General features: G+C 41.4%; 1 protein-coding gene across 2 annotated transcripts in view; it reads left to right on the forward strand.

The window, feature by feature from the left end:
- Positions 1-16,782, forward strand: part of Arhgef12 (Rho guanine nucleotide exchange factor 12) — a 131,757-nt gene extending 114,975 nt beyond the window's left edge. For both annotated transcript variants that reach the window (XM_075966266.1, XM_075966265.1), the window contains 11 exons: positions 2,669-2,746; positions 4,002-4,077; positions 4,536-4,703; positions 6,582-6,669; positions 7,354-7,440; positions 7,553-7,632; positions 7,862-8,095; positions 9,697-10,167; positions 10,883-11,199; positions 12,482-12,551; positions 13,084-16,782. In XM_075966266.1, coding sequence (XP_075822381.1) covers positions 2,669-2,746; positions 4,002-4,077; positions 4,536-4,703; positions 6,582-6,669; positions 7,354-7,440; positions 7,553-7,632; positions 7,862-8,095; positions 9,697-10,167; positions 10,883-11,199; positions 12,482-12,551; positions 13,084-13,094 — 1,680 coding nt within the window. In that variant the 3' untranslated portion in view covers positions 13,095-16,782. The remainder of the gene's footprint in view (positions 1-2,668; positions 2,747-4,001; positions 4,078-4,535; positions 4,704-6,581; positions 6,670-7,353; positions 7,441-7,552; positions 7,633-7,861; positions 8,096-9,696; positions 10,168-10,882; positions 11,200-12,481; positions 12,552-13,083) is intronic.
- Positions 16,783-17,010: the final 228 nt, after the last annotated feature.

Raw genomic sequence — 17,010 nt, forward strand, 5'->3', positions numbered from 1 at the left:
AGGTTTCTGGCTTGCGTGTGTGGATAGAGAAGAGGCATAGGGAAGCCACAGGCTTGTGGAAAAGTTGAATTCAGTTTGGAGCAGCAGGTGGAGATGTGTGGTGTGAGGAGTTTCCTAGAGGGACCCAACTCTAATTAGATTCAGCTGAAGACAGAATGTAATGTTGTGCACATAGAGAGGCTCTTCGCATTGTGGACATGGTTTTTATTTCTTAGGAACTGAGTGTGACAGCTTTATTGGAGAGACTTTAGAAAAACTGTACAACTCAAAAATATCGTTTGGAGTGCAAAATGGTGAGGCTGCAGGAGGAATATGGCAATGTCTATGTATAAAAGGGCCTGTACCCTGTACTTTTGTCCTTTGGCCTGGAAGTTCTGATTGTAGCAATTTACTGAAGAGATATGAAGATATATACCTACAAACAAACTTGCTCAAGAATTTTTTATGGTAACTTTATTCATGGTCTCCCCAAACTGAAAACAACTCAAGAATTCAGCAGGAGAGTAGGTAAACCTAGTAGAATATAACTTAGGCTACCAGACATATACAAGAATGGATCTAATTAACATTATAATGAGTGAAAGAAACCAGACACAAAAGAACACACACACACACATAATTCTATTTGTATAAACTTGTAAGAAACTAAACTGATTTGTGATAGGAAAACAAATAAGAAAAGCAATTGCCATTGGGGACATAGTGTAGAGATAAACTGGGCAAAAATACAAGGGACCTTTCTGAGACCATACTAAAAATGTTTTGGCAGGAGTTTGAGTTACACAAGTGTATTTGTCCGAATTCATGGAAAAAAACACACTTAAAATGCATGCGTCTTACTATGTGTAAATTTAAAAAAGAACCAGTGTTTGGGAGGATTGCTTAACAGATGAAGGGCCTGCTGCACAAGCCTCACAACCCGAGTTCAGCCCCTAGCACCCACACAGTGGAAGGAGAGAACAGACCCACCACAGGCTTTCCCTAACTGCCACATGAGGATCCTACCGTGTGCAGAGTCATACACATACACCTCTGCATACGCAAACTTTAAACATAGACATCATTAATAAATACTGAACTTAATGATATGCAACTGCAGTATTTAGTGGGACATGTGCTCATACTTGATTATTTAGAAATGCATCTAAGGTGGACTGATGGGAGATGGGAGATAAAGAGACAGCCTGTAATAGATGGTGAGCGTTGGTTGTGGAGTGTGGTGTACAAATTTATATTGGAACATTTATGATAAAGAAAAATGCTCAAACCCTTTGAAGCAATAGTTCTTTTAGAAACATATCTTACATATATATCTGTAAAGGTGTTCAACATATATGATTAAAGCCATTTATTACAGTATTATTTGTTACTGCTTAACATTGGAAGTAACCACAGGACCCATTAGTAAGATATAAACTATAGTTGATTCACAGAGTTTGAAGTTTGAATGCTGTGTGGCTATTGAAGAAAAGACACATCTCTCAATATGCTACTGTAAAACAATCTCCAAAATATACTGGTAAATCCTGTACCCAGAGAAAGAGGAATACCTATGTGTCCTAGTTGGTTTCTTTCTTGCTCTGATAAAACACTGACCAGAACCATCTTGGTGAGGAAAAGGTTTATTTGGCTTGCATTTCCATATTACAGTCCATTATTGAGGGAAGCCAAGGCAGGAACCTGGAGGCAGGATCTGAAATAGAGATCATGGAGGTAGCTTCCTCGCTTGCTCCTCATGACTTGTTTAACCTGCCTTCAGATACTACCCAGTACCCAAGAGTGGCACTACTTGCAATGATCTGGGCCCTCCTGCATCAATAATTAGTCAAATCAATGCCCCACAGACTTGTCTATAGTCTGATGGAGGCATATTCTCAATTTAGATTCACTCTTTCCAGATGTGTCAAGTTGACAAAAAAACAAAGCAACAGTCAGTATATTATATGAACAGATAAGAGGGCTGTATAAGCCGGGTGGTGGTGGTGCACGCCTTTAATCCCAGCACTCGGGAGGCAGAGGCAGGCGGATCTCTGGGAGTTCGAGGCCAGCCTGGTCTACAAGAGCTAGTTCCAGGACAGGCTCCAAAGCCACAGAGAAACCCTGTCTCAGAAAAAAAAAAAAAAAAGAGGGCTGTATACTGGAGGCTAAAGGAATGCCAGTGTTATGCTCCCACATCTTGTCTTTAAAGGATTTATATATGCACACAACACACACAGAGACAAGCATACTCATATACATGTGTATTCTGTTTGCATAGGATTTTCTCAAAAGTCACCCAAGAAATGACCATTAATGATTACTCTTTAAAGAAAACAGGAGGGGAACCAAGGGTGGGAGGAGACATACGTTTTATTATGTACATTATACTCCCTTCTGAATTTTGTACTCTGTACATGGTTTACATATTCAGAAAATAGGTATAAGCTTACTTAGAGGTCACCAAGTTTGAAAAGAATATTGAGAAGAGACAGCTGGGGAAGAAGGAGAAACTGGGAAAGCATCACTAATTATGGGAAAGGGTGTGCTAAGGAAGAGTGGGCTGTCTGTTGTGTCTGATATTGCAGTGACTTTGGTAAAATACAGATTCAAGACATCTCTGTGATTTAGAAACAAAGAGATCATTGATGCCCAAAGCCTTAACCCTGGCTCTATCCTGTTTAATTTTCAGCGCTTAGAAGATTATCAGCGTCGCCTTGACACCTCCAATCTCAAGATGTCCGAGTACCCAAATGTTGATGAGCTCAGGGTGAGAGATGCTCTAATCATAATTAAAAACATAAAGTAAAATGTGAAGACCTGGCAGGCAATTAACATCTCAATGGGAATAGCCATCCTTGAAGGAGTTCTGTGTTGTGGATGTCTGCATTTATGACTACATTCTGCTTGTTGATGTCTGAGCTGTGTCCAGGGTGTTTCATCAGAGATTATTTTGTGAGATCCTGAAACTGTGTGGCAGGAATTGTTAGAAGACTTGGGAGCATTAGCGATTACCAGATTTTAATTGCTCTGTACTTTTTACTGTTTTATTATAAGAACTTTTCAGATCACTGAGTCAAGATAATTTTTCCATGACACTTTTGAAAAGCATGAGGGGTGAAACCAATATAAGAGTAGTTAACTTTTTATTAAATTGTTATTTCCTATGCCTAGGCTTTAGTATTAATAACCTTTTAGTATATTAAGTCTTTTTTTTTTTCTGAGGCAGGGTTTCTCTGTATAGCTTTGACTGTCTGGAACTCACTCTGTAGACCAGGCTGACCTTGAACTCACAGAGATCCACCTGCCTCTGCCTCCCAAGTGCTGGGATAAAAGTCATGTGCCACCACCAGCCTTAAGTCTTTTTTTTTTTTAAATACCAGTTTACTGATAGTTGTATTGGCAGATTTACTTGATACCTATTTAAAATAAACTTGTATGCCATTTATAATAGTTTTATCAGAAAACATGCTAATGTATGTATTTTCTTACCTGCCAAAGTGTGAGAGTTCCCCTCGAGATGCTAATGCTAAAACATGGTGTTTTTAATGATAAGAAGTTGCTGGTATAGACAGTAATTGGCATTTTCCTAATAAATACTACCATTTAAAACTTTCTTTGGGAGGCTGGGAAATGTTAGGAATTAGGGCCCTAGAACTCAGAAGCCTTGTACAGATACACACACACACAGCACGCACCATCTGCTTCTGGTTTATTGCAGCTAAGGAGTGGGGACATGTTGCGGCTCTTTGTAATGCCATCCATAAGCTTTTACCCATCTGGAGGGTTTGCAGAGAATATGCAGGATTGCTTTTCTGTAGAATTCTTGTCTTTTAGAAGGTTTGTTTCTGGCTGTTTTAACATGGACTGTTTCATTTTTCAAGACACAGCAATACTGTGTTCGAATGTAAATGATATCTTTTGTATTAAGACCGTTTTGTAAAGATACTAGTTGTGGTGGCTGTAACCCCACTGATAAAATAATCTTGGAAGTAATTTATGTACTCTTCTTTTTACTTTGGCAGAATTTGGATTTAACAAAAAGAAAGATGATTCATGAAGGGCCTTTGGTTTGGAAGGTGAATCGAGATAAAAGCATCGGTAAGTCTCTGGAGAGGGTGGAGAGAAGAGAGTGGGAAAGTCTGCCGGTGGGAAGCAGACTCGTTCACAGTTTTCAGTTAGCAGTGGTATTCTACAATATCTGAGCATTTGTGGGAGCTCTGCTTTTTTGCTTGTTAAGTGTAAACCGTGTTACGTATTCATCTAGGAATGTAGCAGAAAACTATCCCACTTGAGTTCTGTCGTCATCTCCTGAGGAGTCTGTGCAGTGAGTTTTCTGTGGACTAGCATCTTTTGAGTTCTTGCCATGATGGAGCATTACTTTTAATTCTTGTAACTCTCAGATGATATTTCCACAAAGCATACTAAAATGAATTATTAAAAATGAAATTAAAGAGGATAGTTTCCAGATGTTTTTAAAATTAGCTAGGTTTTCCAGAAATAATTTCCTTTATTTTAAATTTCTGTACTTAACAGATTCTCTACGTTTTTATTTCTAGATCTTTACACACTGCTACTGGAAGACATTCTTGTACTGTTGCAAAAACAGGATGACAAACTGGTATTACGGTGCCATAGTAAGATCCTGGCATCCACAGCTGACAGCAAGCACACTTTCAGTCCCGTCATTAAGCTGAGCACAGTGTTGGTTCGACAGGTGGCAACAGGTGGGTGTGTCTGCTGGAGGATGCTGGCTTCTAGATGGACTGGGAAACTGCAGGATACTCAGTGTTGCATAAGCAGCACAGCGATTTCAGTAGTTTTGTTGTTTATATGTGTAGAAACTTAAGTGAAATTTGCTTATTGTTTAGACATCTAGTTGAAATTTCATACCACCAAGTTATTTAAAGACAGTTAGATTGGCTCAGTTATAGTGGTGTATTATTTGTGTTTTAATAAATAAAGCTTGCCTGAAGATAAGAGTTCAGAACTAAGCCACTAGAGGCCAGGGAGTGGTGGCACACACCTTTAGCCCCAGGACTCAAGGCCACTCTGGGAGAGTGAATCAGTCTACAAGAGAAACACATTTCACACATTGATTCTAGCACTTGGGATGATGCGCCCTAATCCCAGTCTCGGTGCAGTCTGAGGTTTGGTCTACAGTCATGCTAGGACAGAATCGCCTCTTTGTTTGTCTGAGCCTTGGTAGAGGTGAGGACTCTCTAGTGACTTGGCTGCTTTGCTTTTCTCATCTTCAACTTGAACCGCAATATCTACCTCTGGGTTTTTATTAATCCTGCTACACTCAGTGGTTTTCTGCATTTAAAATTTTCAATACATTTACTTTTGTGTTTATTCTGTTGAAATTGGTGATAGATGTCAGGAAAAGGTAATGAATACTTTGAGGGTAACCCCAGTGAGAAGGCTGCCTTTAAAACAGCATGTTTGTTTGTTGGGGAAAAAGTGAAAATTGAAGAGGTGGGTGAATTTTTTTTGTTTTATTTAATTTTATTATTTTGTGTGTATGGGTGTTTTGGCTGCTTATATGTATGTCTCTGAACCACATTTGAGTCTGATGCCCTTAGAGGCCAGAAGAAGGTATTGGATCCCTGAGACTGGAGTTACATACAGTTCTGAGCTGCCGTGCAGGTGCTGGGAACTAGTGTTCTTAACTGCTGTGCCATCTCTCCAGTTCCGAGTTTGGGTTTTTTCTAGCAGTTTAGGTTGACAAGTTATAGTTTAGTTGTATTAGGATGAGACCCTTTATATAACTTAATTTCATGACAGCAAACTTTGTAACTCTTTTTTGCAGTGTTTCTCAAATAATCAACAACTTGGAAAAACAGCAGTTTAAAATAAATGTGAAAGGAATAGCATTGGGTTCGGTAGTGTGTGTTTTCATGTATGTGTTTAATTTCATAATGATAGAACTCCAAAGCACATTCTACTTGAGCAGAACATAATTGTTATTAAGACAGAACTTGTAGGGGCTGGAGAGATGGCTTAGTGGTTAAGAGCATTGCCTGCTCTTCCAAAGGTCCTGAGTTCAATTCCCAGCAACCACATGGTGGCTCACAACCATTTGTAATGAGGTCTGGTGCCCTCTTCTGGCCTGCAGACATACACACAGACAGAATATTGTATACATAATAAATAAATAAATAAATAAATAAATAAATAAATAAATAAATATTTTAAAAAAAGAGACAGAACTTGTATGAGGACAATTATTTTTTATTGTTTGAGAATTTCACATATGTATGTAATATAAAGTTTTGGTTTAATACACTCCATGTCCCCTCCACTAATTTTCTGTTCCAACTTAATGTGTTTTTGCTTTTTTTTTTAACTCACTGAGTCCAGTAAACTATGACTTATTTTTGTTACTAATGAAATACTGTGTTGACTTTTTATAAATTAGTTTATTTAAGTGATAGATAATGTAGCTTACAGTGAGTTTCACAAAATTTATTTTATAAACTTGATAAAGTTTTGTAAATAACTTATCTAAATTAAGATGTAGAATATTTGTATCTGCATTTAAAAATATCTCATAGCTTCCTTGGTCATAGTGGTAGAATAAGGTTTGTTTTCTTCTTTTCTAGATAACAAAGCTTTCTTTGTCATCTCCATGTCAGATAACGGAGCCCAAATTTATGAATTGGTAGCACAGACAGTTTCTGAAAAGACGGTGTATGTATCAGATTTAATTACTTTTTTCTAATTGATACTCTATTATTCAAAGTACAAATGTTCCACAAACTTTGTTTTACTAAGATTTATTTCATTGTTTGTGTACGTGTGTGTGTGTGAGAGAAAGAGACAGAGAGAGTTGTGCACATGTGTCCAGGTGCCCGCAGAAGCCAGAAGAAGGTGTCAGATCCCCTGGAGTTAATGTTATAGGTGTTATAGGTGGTTGTGAGCTGACTGACATGGGTTCTGGGAACTGGATGGTTGTCCTCTGGAGGAGAAAGCATGTTCCCTAACTGCTGAGCCATCTCTCCAGCCTGCAACTTTTCTTTGTACTAAGATTATGAAAACCACTCTAGAAATCAAGTACTTCTTCTTGTACTCTTGCAAATATTCCTCTAAGATTTCTTTTGAAATTGATGGTTTTGTTTTTATTTTATTCTACTGAAAATAAATTTTCTAAAGAAAAATTCTCAGAAGTGCCAAATTACTCTTTTAAATGAGTACTGTGTTCATGCTAGAGTTTTCTTTGAAGTATGTTTTAGAGTCTCTACATGAGTGGTACCAAAATAAAGATGTTCTCTGGCAGCATGGCTGGTGTTTGGGTGTTTTCTCCTTTTCCTTGAGTGTATTGATCTGGTGTTTCTGCTTTCCTTCTGCCTTCTGGACCCCTCTCACCCCCTGAAGCTGGCAGGACCTCATCTGTCGAATGGCTGCTTCAGTGAAGGAGCAGTCCACAAAGCCCATTCCTCTGCCACAGTCGCCACCTTGCGAGTAAGTGCGCTGTTGTACTTGTTGGGAAGACATGCGAAGTTCTTTGTTAGGATGCCATGGAGTTTGGACATCTTTCGATGCTCAGGGATTCTTTCTTTCTTTTTTTCTGCAGAGGAGACAATGACGACGAAGAACCATCCAAATTAAAAGTGGAGCACCATGGCCTTTCAGTCACTGGTCTACAGAGCCCAGGTGAGCTGCAGAGGCAAGGCTTCCTGGAGGATGTACTCCGCTGCCTGTGAGAATGAAGGCTCTGTGCTGGCACCAGCTTAACAGCTGCTGCCTGGGAGCCCTCTGTGCTGAGTGCTTTCCCCAGTGCCTGATCTCTGTAGCTTACCTGGTTTACACTGCTCCCAGCGTTTCCTGATTGAAAATGAAATGTCCACTAAGGTATACTCTACCTTTTCTGTTCCACTGACAGACAGAGTTTTGGGATTAGAATCGCCCTTAATTTCATCAAAACCTCAGTCTCGTTCACTGACTACCCCTGGCAAATCAGAGGCAGAACATATCTTTGTGACTGCAATACAACTTGTAAAGCAGCAGCATGCAAATGGGACACTGAAGGAAGATGATGGCAGATACCCAATCCCAATCCCAGAGCCACACTTGCCTGTGTCAGAGGAGCGGTGGGCGTTAGACGCACTGAGAAATTGTAAGTTTTATTCCTAACTTTTGGCAGAGTGCATGGTATACTGGAAAGCCTTGTAGAGAGAAAAAGCAATGTGTTTTCATGAAAAAAAGTCTGAACTATGGATATCTTCCCTTCAAGAAATTATGGTCTTATTCGGAAGAGGATATGAACCTCACCTCACCCCCCTGCCACTTTTAAAAGCAAACATTCCAGGAGTAATAAGGCTTTTTTGTCAAATCTCTCTGGGTTGGCATGGTTAGAGAAGGGAAGCAGTAGAGAGAAGACAGATGTGCTTGTCATCTTGAAGGGTGATTATAAATAATTGAAATAAATGTGTAAAATAGAACCACTCAGACAAAAGCAATAGCAGGACGCAAAGTGAATGCAGGGCTCAGGGTGCTTGGAGAACAGTGAGTGGACAATTGGCCTGCACACACTGTACAGGTTGGAGGAGCGTAGGAGATCGATTTAGGAATCAGGAAGATGGTCTGAGAAGTCTTGCTGTTATGAATTTTAAATGCCAGGTTGCATCCTCCGTATTTGATGGACAGATACATCACAAAATTTTAGGAGCTTTTCCAAATTATACATCTTCTGCGTTTTATGTGGAGATTTAATATTCTTCACAATAGCTTCTTACATGCAAACCATCCCAGGGAAAGTGGCAGTGGGGAAGTGGCGTTTTAGGACTGCCATTTTGGGGAGAGATTAAGGTACTTGAGAAAGAGGGAGGTCTTCTTAGACCTGAACTCTACTTGGAGAAGAAGAGGGTCAGCCTGTGGTGGAAGAAGGGAGTTACAGTTATTTAAAATCTTATTTGTTCTGGATTCTTCCGAAGTGGCAGACTTGGTGATGTCTGGTAGTTTACTGCATGGTCCTAGAACTGCCACCACCTGCATGAGTTCAGCATAAATTTAGCCCAGGGGTGAACTGGATCTAACTTTTAACATCCTAAAGAGGCCCTGCCAATAGTGAATAAGGTAATTTTAAAACCTAATGAATATTTTCCTTTGAACTTATGTATACTACCACCAAATTATTGGAGTTTTAATTTATTATGCAATTTTATTGTCTTTACCATATAGGAAAATTATTAGAAAAGATAATGTCTACTCTTGAGAAGAAAAAGCATAACATTTAGTTTTGCTGGCCTAACTGCTGGAGTGGACACCTGGTATTAATTGTATTTAGAACTTTTAAATAAGAGGGCCTCACTACTCAGAATGCTTAGCTCTGGTCACGTGTAATTTAATGTTATATTGTGTAGAAGATCATATTTTTATTGCATTTTCCAAGATAAAAATGATTATGTAGGCTGGATGTAGTGGCGCACACCTTTAATCCCAGCACTCAGGAGACAGAGGCAGGAGGATCTCTGTGAGTTTGTGGCCTGTCTTATCTACTAGAGAGAGTTCCAGGACAGCCACGGCTGTTATACAGAGAAACCTTGTCTCCAAAAACCAAAACAGCAAAACAAATTGTGTAGGATTCATATTTTGGTTGTATGTTGTTATGTTTTCTTAGTTTTAGAAGTAATGGGAAACAGCTGCCTGATTCCAACTGGCAGTCAGTCTGTGATGATCAGTTTCCTTTTGTTCTCTTCACCCCACTGTGACTCTTAGTGGGCTTGTTGAAGCAGCTGCTGGCCCAGCAGTTTGGTCTGACTGAGAAGAGCACCCAGGAAGACTGGCGTTCCTTCTCAAGATACGGGTCAGCTTCTGAAGAGGGGCAGGCAGAGAGTGCCATACAGGACTCTGAAAATGTTAAGGCTTGTCATGCCGGGGAAGGACAGATGCCTTTTAAAACTGGAACTGGTGACTTTGCAACTTGTGACAGTCCACGGACTTCAACTGAGTCTTGTGCTACACAAGATTCAGTGATACTGGCATCCCAAGACAGCCAGGCAAGTAACATTTTAGTAATGGACCACATGATCCTGACCCCAGAGATGCCTACTGCAGAACCAGAAGGGGGTCTGGATGACAGTGGAGAGCACTTTTTTGATGCCCGTGAAGCACATAGTGATGATAATCCATCAGAAGGTGATGGAGCAGTTAAAAAGGAAGAGAAGGATGTTAATTTACGCATCTCAGGCAAGTGGCTTTCACATTTCAACTTTGGTTTTGATTATTGTTGACTGTCTTATTTGCTGGGATGAATGTTGTTTCAATATCTAAATTGTGTGTGTGTGTGTGTGTGTGTGTGTGTGTGTGTTTATTCCTTCATAACAATAAATACTGAATCTGTTCTTTACCAGACCCTGTCATAGGGACTGGGAAATTGAACAGTGAAAAATGCCGGAAACTCCATTGTTCTTAAGAAGCTTAAGTGCCTGAAGGGAGAGAGTAATGGAGAATAAAAAACAAGTGGTAAGCGTCAGATGGCCAGACGGATTAGGAAGAAAATAAGGGCAGCTATGGCCAGAGCGGAGCACTGAGGGCACACGTGGTGATCGGTCTAAGAAGAAGCGAGTGAAGTGCAGGGAGAGGCTCTGTGGATACCTAGAGAGAGTGTTCAGCAGCGAGCACTGGAAAGAGTGCTGTTGGTGCTAGGGGACAAAGGCGGAAAGGGTATTTGGTAGTGAAGTGGAGTCCGTTTGTTATGTAAGCATTAAACTCTAATATAAAGTTAGTCAGGAATTATTGTGAAAGTTTACTGAGGTTGGCTTTAATCTGAAGTAAATTCTGGTGGAGTTAAAGCTAAACTTGGGAGCTGCTGTTTCCCCACTGTAGTTGCTTTTCAAGTTGTCATATGATCCATTCTGGTGGCAGTGCTAATCTCATCAGACTGTCCTGTCTCCACCAATAGGAAACTGTTTGATCCTTGATGGCTATGATGCAGTGCAGGAGAGCTCCACAGATGAGGAGGTTGCCTCCTCATTCACCCTGCAGCCTGTAGCAGGCATCCCTTCTGTGGACTCCACCCACCAGCAGCAATACTCCCCTCAGAATGCTCATTCTGATGGAGCAGTTTCACCATTCACCCAAGAAGTCCTGGTCCAGCGACGCTGGAGAGCTATGGAGGATGCTTGTTTTGAGATCCAGAGTCCCTCTTCTTGTACAGATTCACAAAGCCAAATCCTGGAGTACATTCATAAAATAGAGGCTGACCTCGAACACTTAAAGGTATGTCATGTTTCTATCTCCTTAGCACTTGATCCTAAGAGCACAGCAGAGTGTATGTTTGGAGTGATGGAATCCTGAATCCTGATGTCCAGGTTCCGTGTCTACCTATTTTAATTTTTTTGGCCATTAGTCATGAATAGGCCTCGTTAAAAGCTGGTAATGACACTATTTGTCTTGTGACAAAATTACAAGAACAGAAAAGTTGTAGGTATGTAGCTAATTATATGTCTGTTTGGGTTTTTTAATTTTAAGAACCTAAAAGTACTTGGGGCAGTTGGTCTCCATCATGTTGGATGATGTGGAGTGAGTTAAGTGGGTGTGAATCAACACCAGGTAATGCTGTGACTTGCTGTAGCCTATTAATTATCTGTGACTCATGGAGTAGTGTTGGCAGTTGCCCAGAGGCCATGACAGGTAGAAATTGGCTCCAGTGGCCAATTTCTGTTATCCAAACCACATGAGTATGAATGGAGTGTTTTGGAAATTGGTCGTTAAAGACCACACTGTGGTGGTTTCTATGAAAAGGACTCTATTTTACTTTATTGAAAATAAATTATTTTCAAACAATATGTTTTGATTATGGTTTCTCTTCCTCTAACTTCTCACAGCTTTTCCCTACCTCACCATCCATCCAACTCCACACCTTCTTTCTCTCTCTCTCTCATTAGAAAACAAGTAGGCAATTTTCAAAAAGCAAAACCAAACCCAGACTAAACAAAAGCAGGAGAAACACACACAAACAAAACCCATAAACACAAAATTGGAAACCATAACAGGAGCGAAAAACCAGTAAGGTAAAAACTGTGTCTCTGGTAGACGCAGCTACTAGAGCCCACACGCTTTTTTCATGACATCATTTAGTTGGGAGATGAAATGTTCAAGACTTTGCTCCCTTGGTTTTCTTTAACTCCACATAATAAATAGATTTTCCCCTTTTCAGTCTATTTCACGTATTATCGTTATGTGGCTAGCAAGGTGGGGTATCTAAAAGGCCTCTGTGTTCATCTGTCACATGGTGTGAGACCATTTCCTGGGTGACTTCCTCCATGAGCAGGTCAACTTTACTTGCTTCTCCAGTATTTTACATAGAAAGTTGGTACTTGTTGAGGTGAGAAATGGGAGAAGGAAATTTACCTCCTTCTCGGCTAGCAGCATCTTCAGTGGTCAGTGTTAATGCTGAAATTCAGGGCCATGCGCCTATAACAGGGAATACCTTCATTCCCATTTTCAACTAATTTTATTTTTCTTGTGCCATCCCCATGGAAAATCTTGGATGTTGCAGAAGGTGGAGGAAAGTTACGCCCTTCTTTGCCAAAGGCTGGCTAGCTCAGCCCTCCCTGACAAGCTCTCAGGTATGTGAAATGGTGGCTCGTCTTGCTTAACAGCACATGGACATGTGATTTATTATTCTTTAATATGAAAATCTGTGATTTCTTTTCTTTCCTGTCCGTAGAAACTGCTTGTTTCTAAACATCGTATATCAAGGCTGCTGACTTTGCCCTTCCTGCTCTCAGAAGAGCTGTGGTTGTCAGCTCCTGTGCCAGCCCCTCCTCTCTCTGTCTTCACCTTTTCCAGGCTGAAGGCAGAGTGGAAGGAAGCCTGGTGAACCATAAATTCAGTAGTAGAACCTGCACTGTGCTGCTTCAATTCCCTTGTGAGGAGCCCTGCCATACTTTGTGCCTCTTCTGACACCGAGGCCAGCAGGGCCCCTGGTGCAGCTCAGCCTTTGTTCATGGGCCAGTTCATACTCATTTGCTTGTGTACTTGGAGGGTACGTTTCATGGTTTAGAAGTGGACAGGACCATGTCTGCAGGTTGCACATGTGTTCTTCACAATGTTAATTTTTTTCTTAATTGGACTTCCACATATCTTCATTCTTCTCAGATAAAAGTTAGAGCCCGTGTCCCGGAGGTGACTGCAGGCTGTTGGATTTTGAGTGTCGGTCCTATATCAACCACATCCCGGCTCCAGTGTGGACACAGAGAGAGTGTGACAGAGGATCTGCCTGGAACCACCTGGGCTCGGCCATGCCCCAGGGTGTCCCAAGTGGGACTAGTTCTTCAGTTTGGCAGCTGCACAAGTCTGTCAGTGAGGGAATGTCAGTTCTCTCCTCTCCTCACTATCAGAAATGCATTTTGATTCAGAATAAAACCAAATGTATAGAGCTTTGGGTGTAGGATATAAAATTGTATGTAGGTAAGACAAAGAGAAAATCAGATGTATTTATTTGATTTCATTCCATATTTGAAAGCACACTTTAATTTTTACTTTGCCTTGTTTTGTTTTAATTGAGTAGTGGGAGTTTTAGCCCCTGTATTTAGCACACCCAAGGATCAATTGTTCCTGAAGCCAGGGTCAGGTGGGGGATGGAGAAGTTAGCAGAGAGGCAACGCAGAAGAGAGAGGAATACCTGACCTTCTCTAACCTGTAACCCCAGCCGCTCTGTCCAGAAGACTGCCTTTCTGGGGGTCATCTCAGCGATGTTACATGACTCCTGTTTGCGGATGCAGATGACATGAGCTGTGTGCTGTGCAGTTGGTCAGCGCAGGTGGACCTCTTCCCACCCCAAGGCAAGCATCTCTTCTGTATAACTGGCCTCCACCCCAATTAACAGGAATCCTCAGTACACTAAATGGCAGGCACTTGAAAATGGGTGTATTTCCTTTGTTGTCTTTTCTGTTGATAGCTGGGATTTGGGAGAAAAGAAAACAAATTTTTATTTTCTTGATTATAAATTTGTTATTCTTGGTATTGTTGAATTTGTATAATTATATATTGACTGGCACTTGTATGAAAAGTTCCCTGCAGAGTGAGCAGGACATAGGAACAAAGAAATGGAATGCTTCAGTGGTGGTGGGGTGCTGCGGAGGGGAGGGGTGGGGGGAGAGTCTGAGAAGGTTTTCTAAACTGAATCACTACTGAGTTGAACCATGGCTGTCACTAGCCACGGGTACTGCTGATTATAAGGCCAGTAAAAAATGAGTACCTGGATGTTTGACTCTAATTTTTTGCACTGATGGTGCCAAAGGGCTCTTCAAAGTCACAAGCAGAGCCAAGAGTGGGCAGAGGAAGGTGTGGCGGAGAGTTGCTCACATCACCCCACTGCCGCAGCCCTGCCTGCATGGCACCGTGACTGGCCTTGGGAACTGAGACCAGAGGTGAGCAGTACAGCCACCAAGGTGCTGGTGGTAGCTGCAGTGTGGGCAGCACCTGTGGAGGGTGAGCTAGTCAGAGCTGTGGCTGAGAACTCCTTACTTGTGTTGGCTTTCAGTGGTTTTCTTTGTGTATTTGGTAAATATGTTTTTGAAGTGTTCTGTAAAAAAAAAATCATTTGTCAAATCTAAATTCTGTTAATAAACAAGGAGTTCACATGTTACTCACATCTTGCAGGAGGGCCCCCTGAACTCTGGGAGCAGTCAGGATGTAATTTTATTCTCCCCTTAGTGCCCCTCAAACCCAGGTTTTTCTCACTGTGGATGGTCCCCCAGCTGCTTTTATGAACACCTCTACAACTTAACAAGTTTGTCTGTCTGGGTCCAGATTCCCGTTTCTGCCCTCCTTAGATCGATCAGCTTGGATCCTTGTACCTCATCTCTAAATTGGAATTGTATTTTGAGTCATAGGTCAAGCATAGCTCAGAATGGGCTTTGAAATTTTGATGTGGAACATTATAAGTGAAGTTTGGGATTTTGAACTCCCTGTATCTCTTAGGAGAAACAAGTAGAGACCAAATGGTTCTGTTGTCTTCCAGGCAGCCTCTTACACTACACCATCTGGGTAGCTCGTCAGGAGAAAACCAGACAGCAGCGCTCTGCTGGCTTCCAACACTACAGGACCTTCCATGGTCTTCTAGCACAGCTCAACTTGAACTCCGCTCTCCTGGTTGCTTGCTCTCCTTTTCCTGACTCTCAGCCTCTCGCAGGGTTACAGCAGGGCTAACTGGAAAGGTACTTTGGCATTGCTCCAGTACTTCCAAATAAATGTGTATTTATTACATCTTCAGGTGAAACCTCAAAACCAAGTGAAATCTGAAAAGAAAAACAAAAAAAACCCCGCTTTTTTGAGAGCTCCTTTTTCTTACCAGCCTTACTTCTTGCCTGTCCCTCCCCTTTTGGCCTCCCGTGCCTTCCATTTCATTTTGGCCCTTATAATCACATCCGTTTGACTTTGACATTACATATCCCTTCCGTGGTGGTGACAGTAGGTATTCCTCCTCTTCTGGAATGAGGTTATCATTGTCATAGTTATCTCCAAGTTGGATGATGAGAAGGTGCAGTCTGTTTCTGTCCTGAGGAGTACTAGGCCAGCAAGAGGGACACCGCATCTTCTACAGAGCCAGAAAGTCGTGTGTGCCATGGGCCAACCCCTGACACTGCTCTCTTGTGAGCTCAGTGGCTCTTCTGTCGCCAAGTGGCAGATTATGTGTGGAGTGTCTCCTTTTCAGAGAAAAGCCGTAATCAAGCCAAACCAGCAAACCTTCAAAGTACTGTAATTTAAAAGGATGGCTTTGGCCATGTATTTTGTATAGTTTCAAAGCAGCTAACTGGACTGTTGGAGTTCTGCTGCTTTCACAACCCAAATTGTAACTATTTATTGTATCACATGGGAGGTTATTACATGAGTGTTTTCGCCTTTGTCTTCCCCAAACACCTTCTAATGACCTCTAGAAAGAACAAGCCCTCTTTTAGAAAGTGTTTTGTTTCTTTGTCTTTGGGGGAGGGAGGAAGAGAAAAGTCCTTCTTTGCCTATTTTTAGGAGCAAAAAACTGTAAGTATGCTTCCTAAGATGCAGTAGTTTACTCTCTGCTCTGTTCCTTGGCATTGGCAATGGTCTGGTGCCTTCGCCTGTATTCCAGCCAAGCAGTCTCGTCTCTGCAGGTGTGGGAACGTGTTTAGAGCCACCTATGCATGCTCTGTACTTCCTTCCCTCCGTGTTGCAGAAGGCACCATGGGACCTTAAACTACAACATTAGCAAGACTTTGCAGAAGTGTTTCGTAGTCCATGGTTTTGTTTTTCTCACACTTCACCCCCATTTAGTGTGATCTGTAAAACTGTTCTTTCTTCAAGAAAGGAGCTTTCTTGTTCTGCCTGTTTGCCTTTCCCATGGGGACTGAGGGTTTGGGTAATAAATTGATCAGGAAAAAGGGGGACTCCTAGAAACCAATCCCTCCCCGCCATTTCCAGGTGCCACCCGCTAAGCAGACACTACAGCATGGTGACCGTAGCGTGCACACTGTTGGTTTTTAATGAGCCTCTTCCCCACTAGAGCGTCTCACTTTCCTCCTTCACCATACAATCATGTACTCTTTAACAGAAATTGCTTTTAAGAGAAATCTGGAACTATCTTTAAAAAAACCTTATTAATAATCATGTATTTTTACTGATCACATTTTGAAATGCCTAAAAGACTTTATTGCTCTAATTATCCAGATGTACCTTTGTAAAAAGCTCTTTTATGAATTAGCTGATAAGGCTGTATGTTTCTGGAACAAAATATTGGGTCATCTAAAACTTTCTGTTTTCTGGGGTCTGGGAAAATAGAAAATAAGAGTTCAAATATTAAATAAGCTTAAAAGAACCAAGTATGTGGCTTTTTATTGTGTGAATTCCGATTTGTCTCGTGCAAATTGTTCATTATTTGAAACAGGGTCTCGTCCTGGGCTGGCCTCAAGTCCCTGCCTGCCTGTGCCTCCCAAGAGCTGAGATTACAGGTGTCACCACCACACCTGGCTATACAAGTTATTTTTGAAAAATTGAGTGGACAAGGAGCCATTAACTAGTCTCCCTGGCAGTGGCTCACATGCCTGTCCT

Source organism: Microtus pennsylvanicus, chromosome 3 (genome assembly GCF_037038515.1).
Source record: "Microtus pennsylvanicus isolate mMicPen1 chromosome 3, mMicPen1.hap1, whole genome shotgun sequence".
Taxonomy (NCBI): domain Eukaryota; kingdom Metazoa; phylum Chordata; class Mammalia; order Rodentia; family Cricetidae; genus Microtus; species Microtus pennsylvanicus.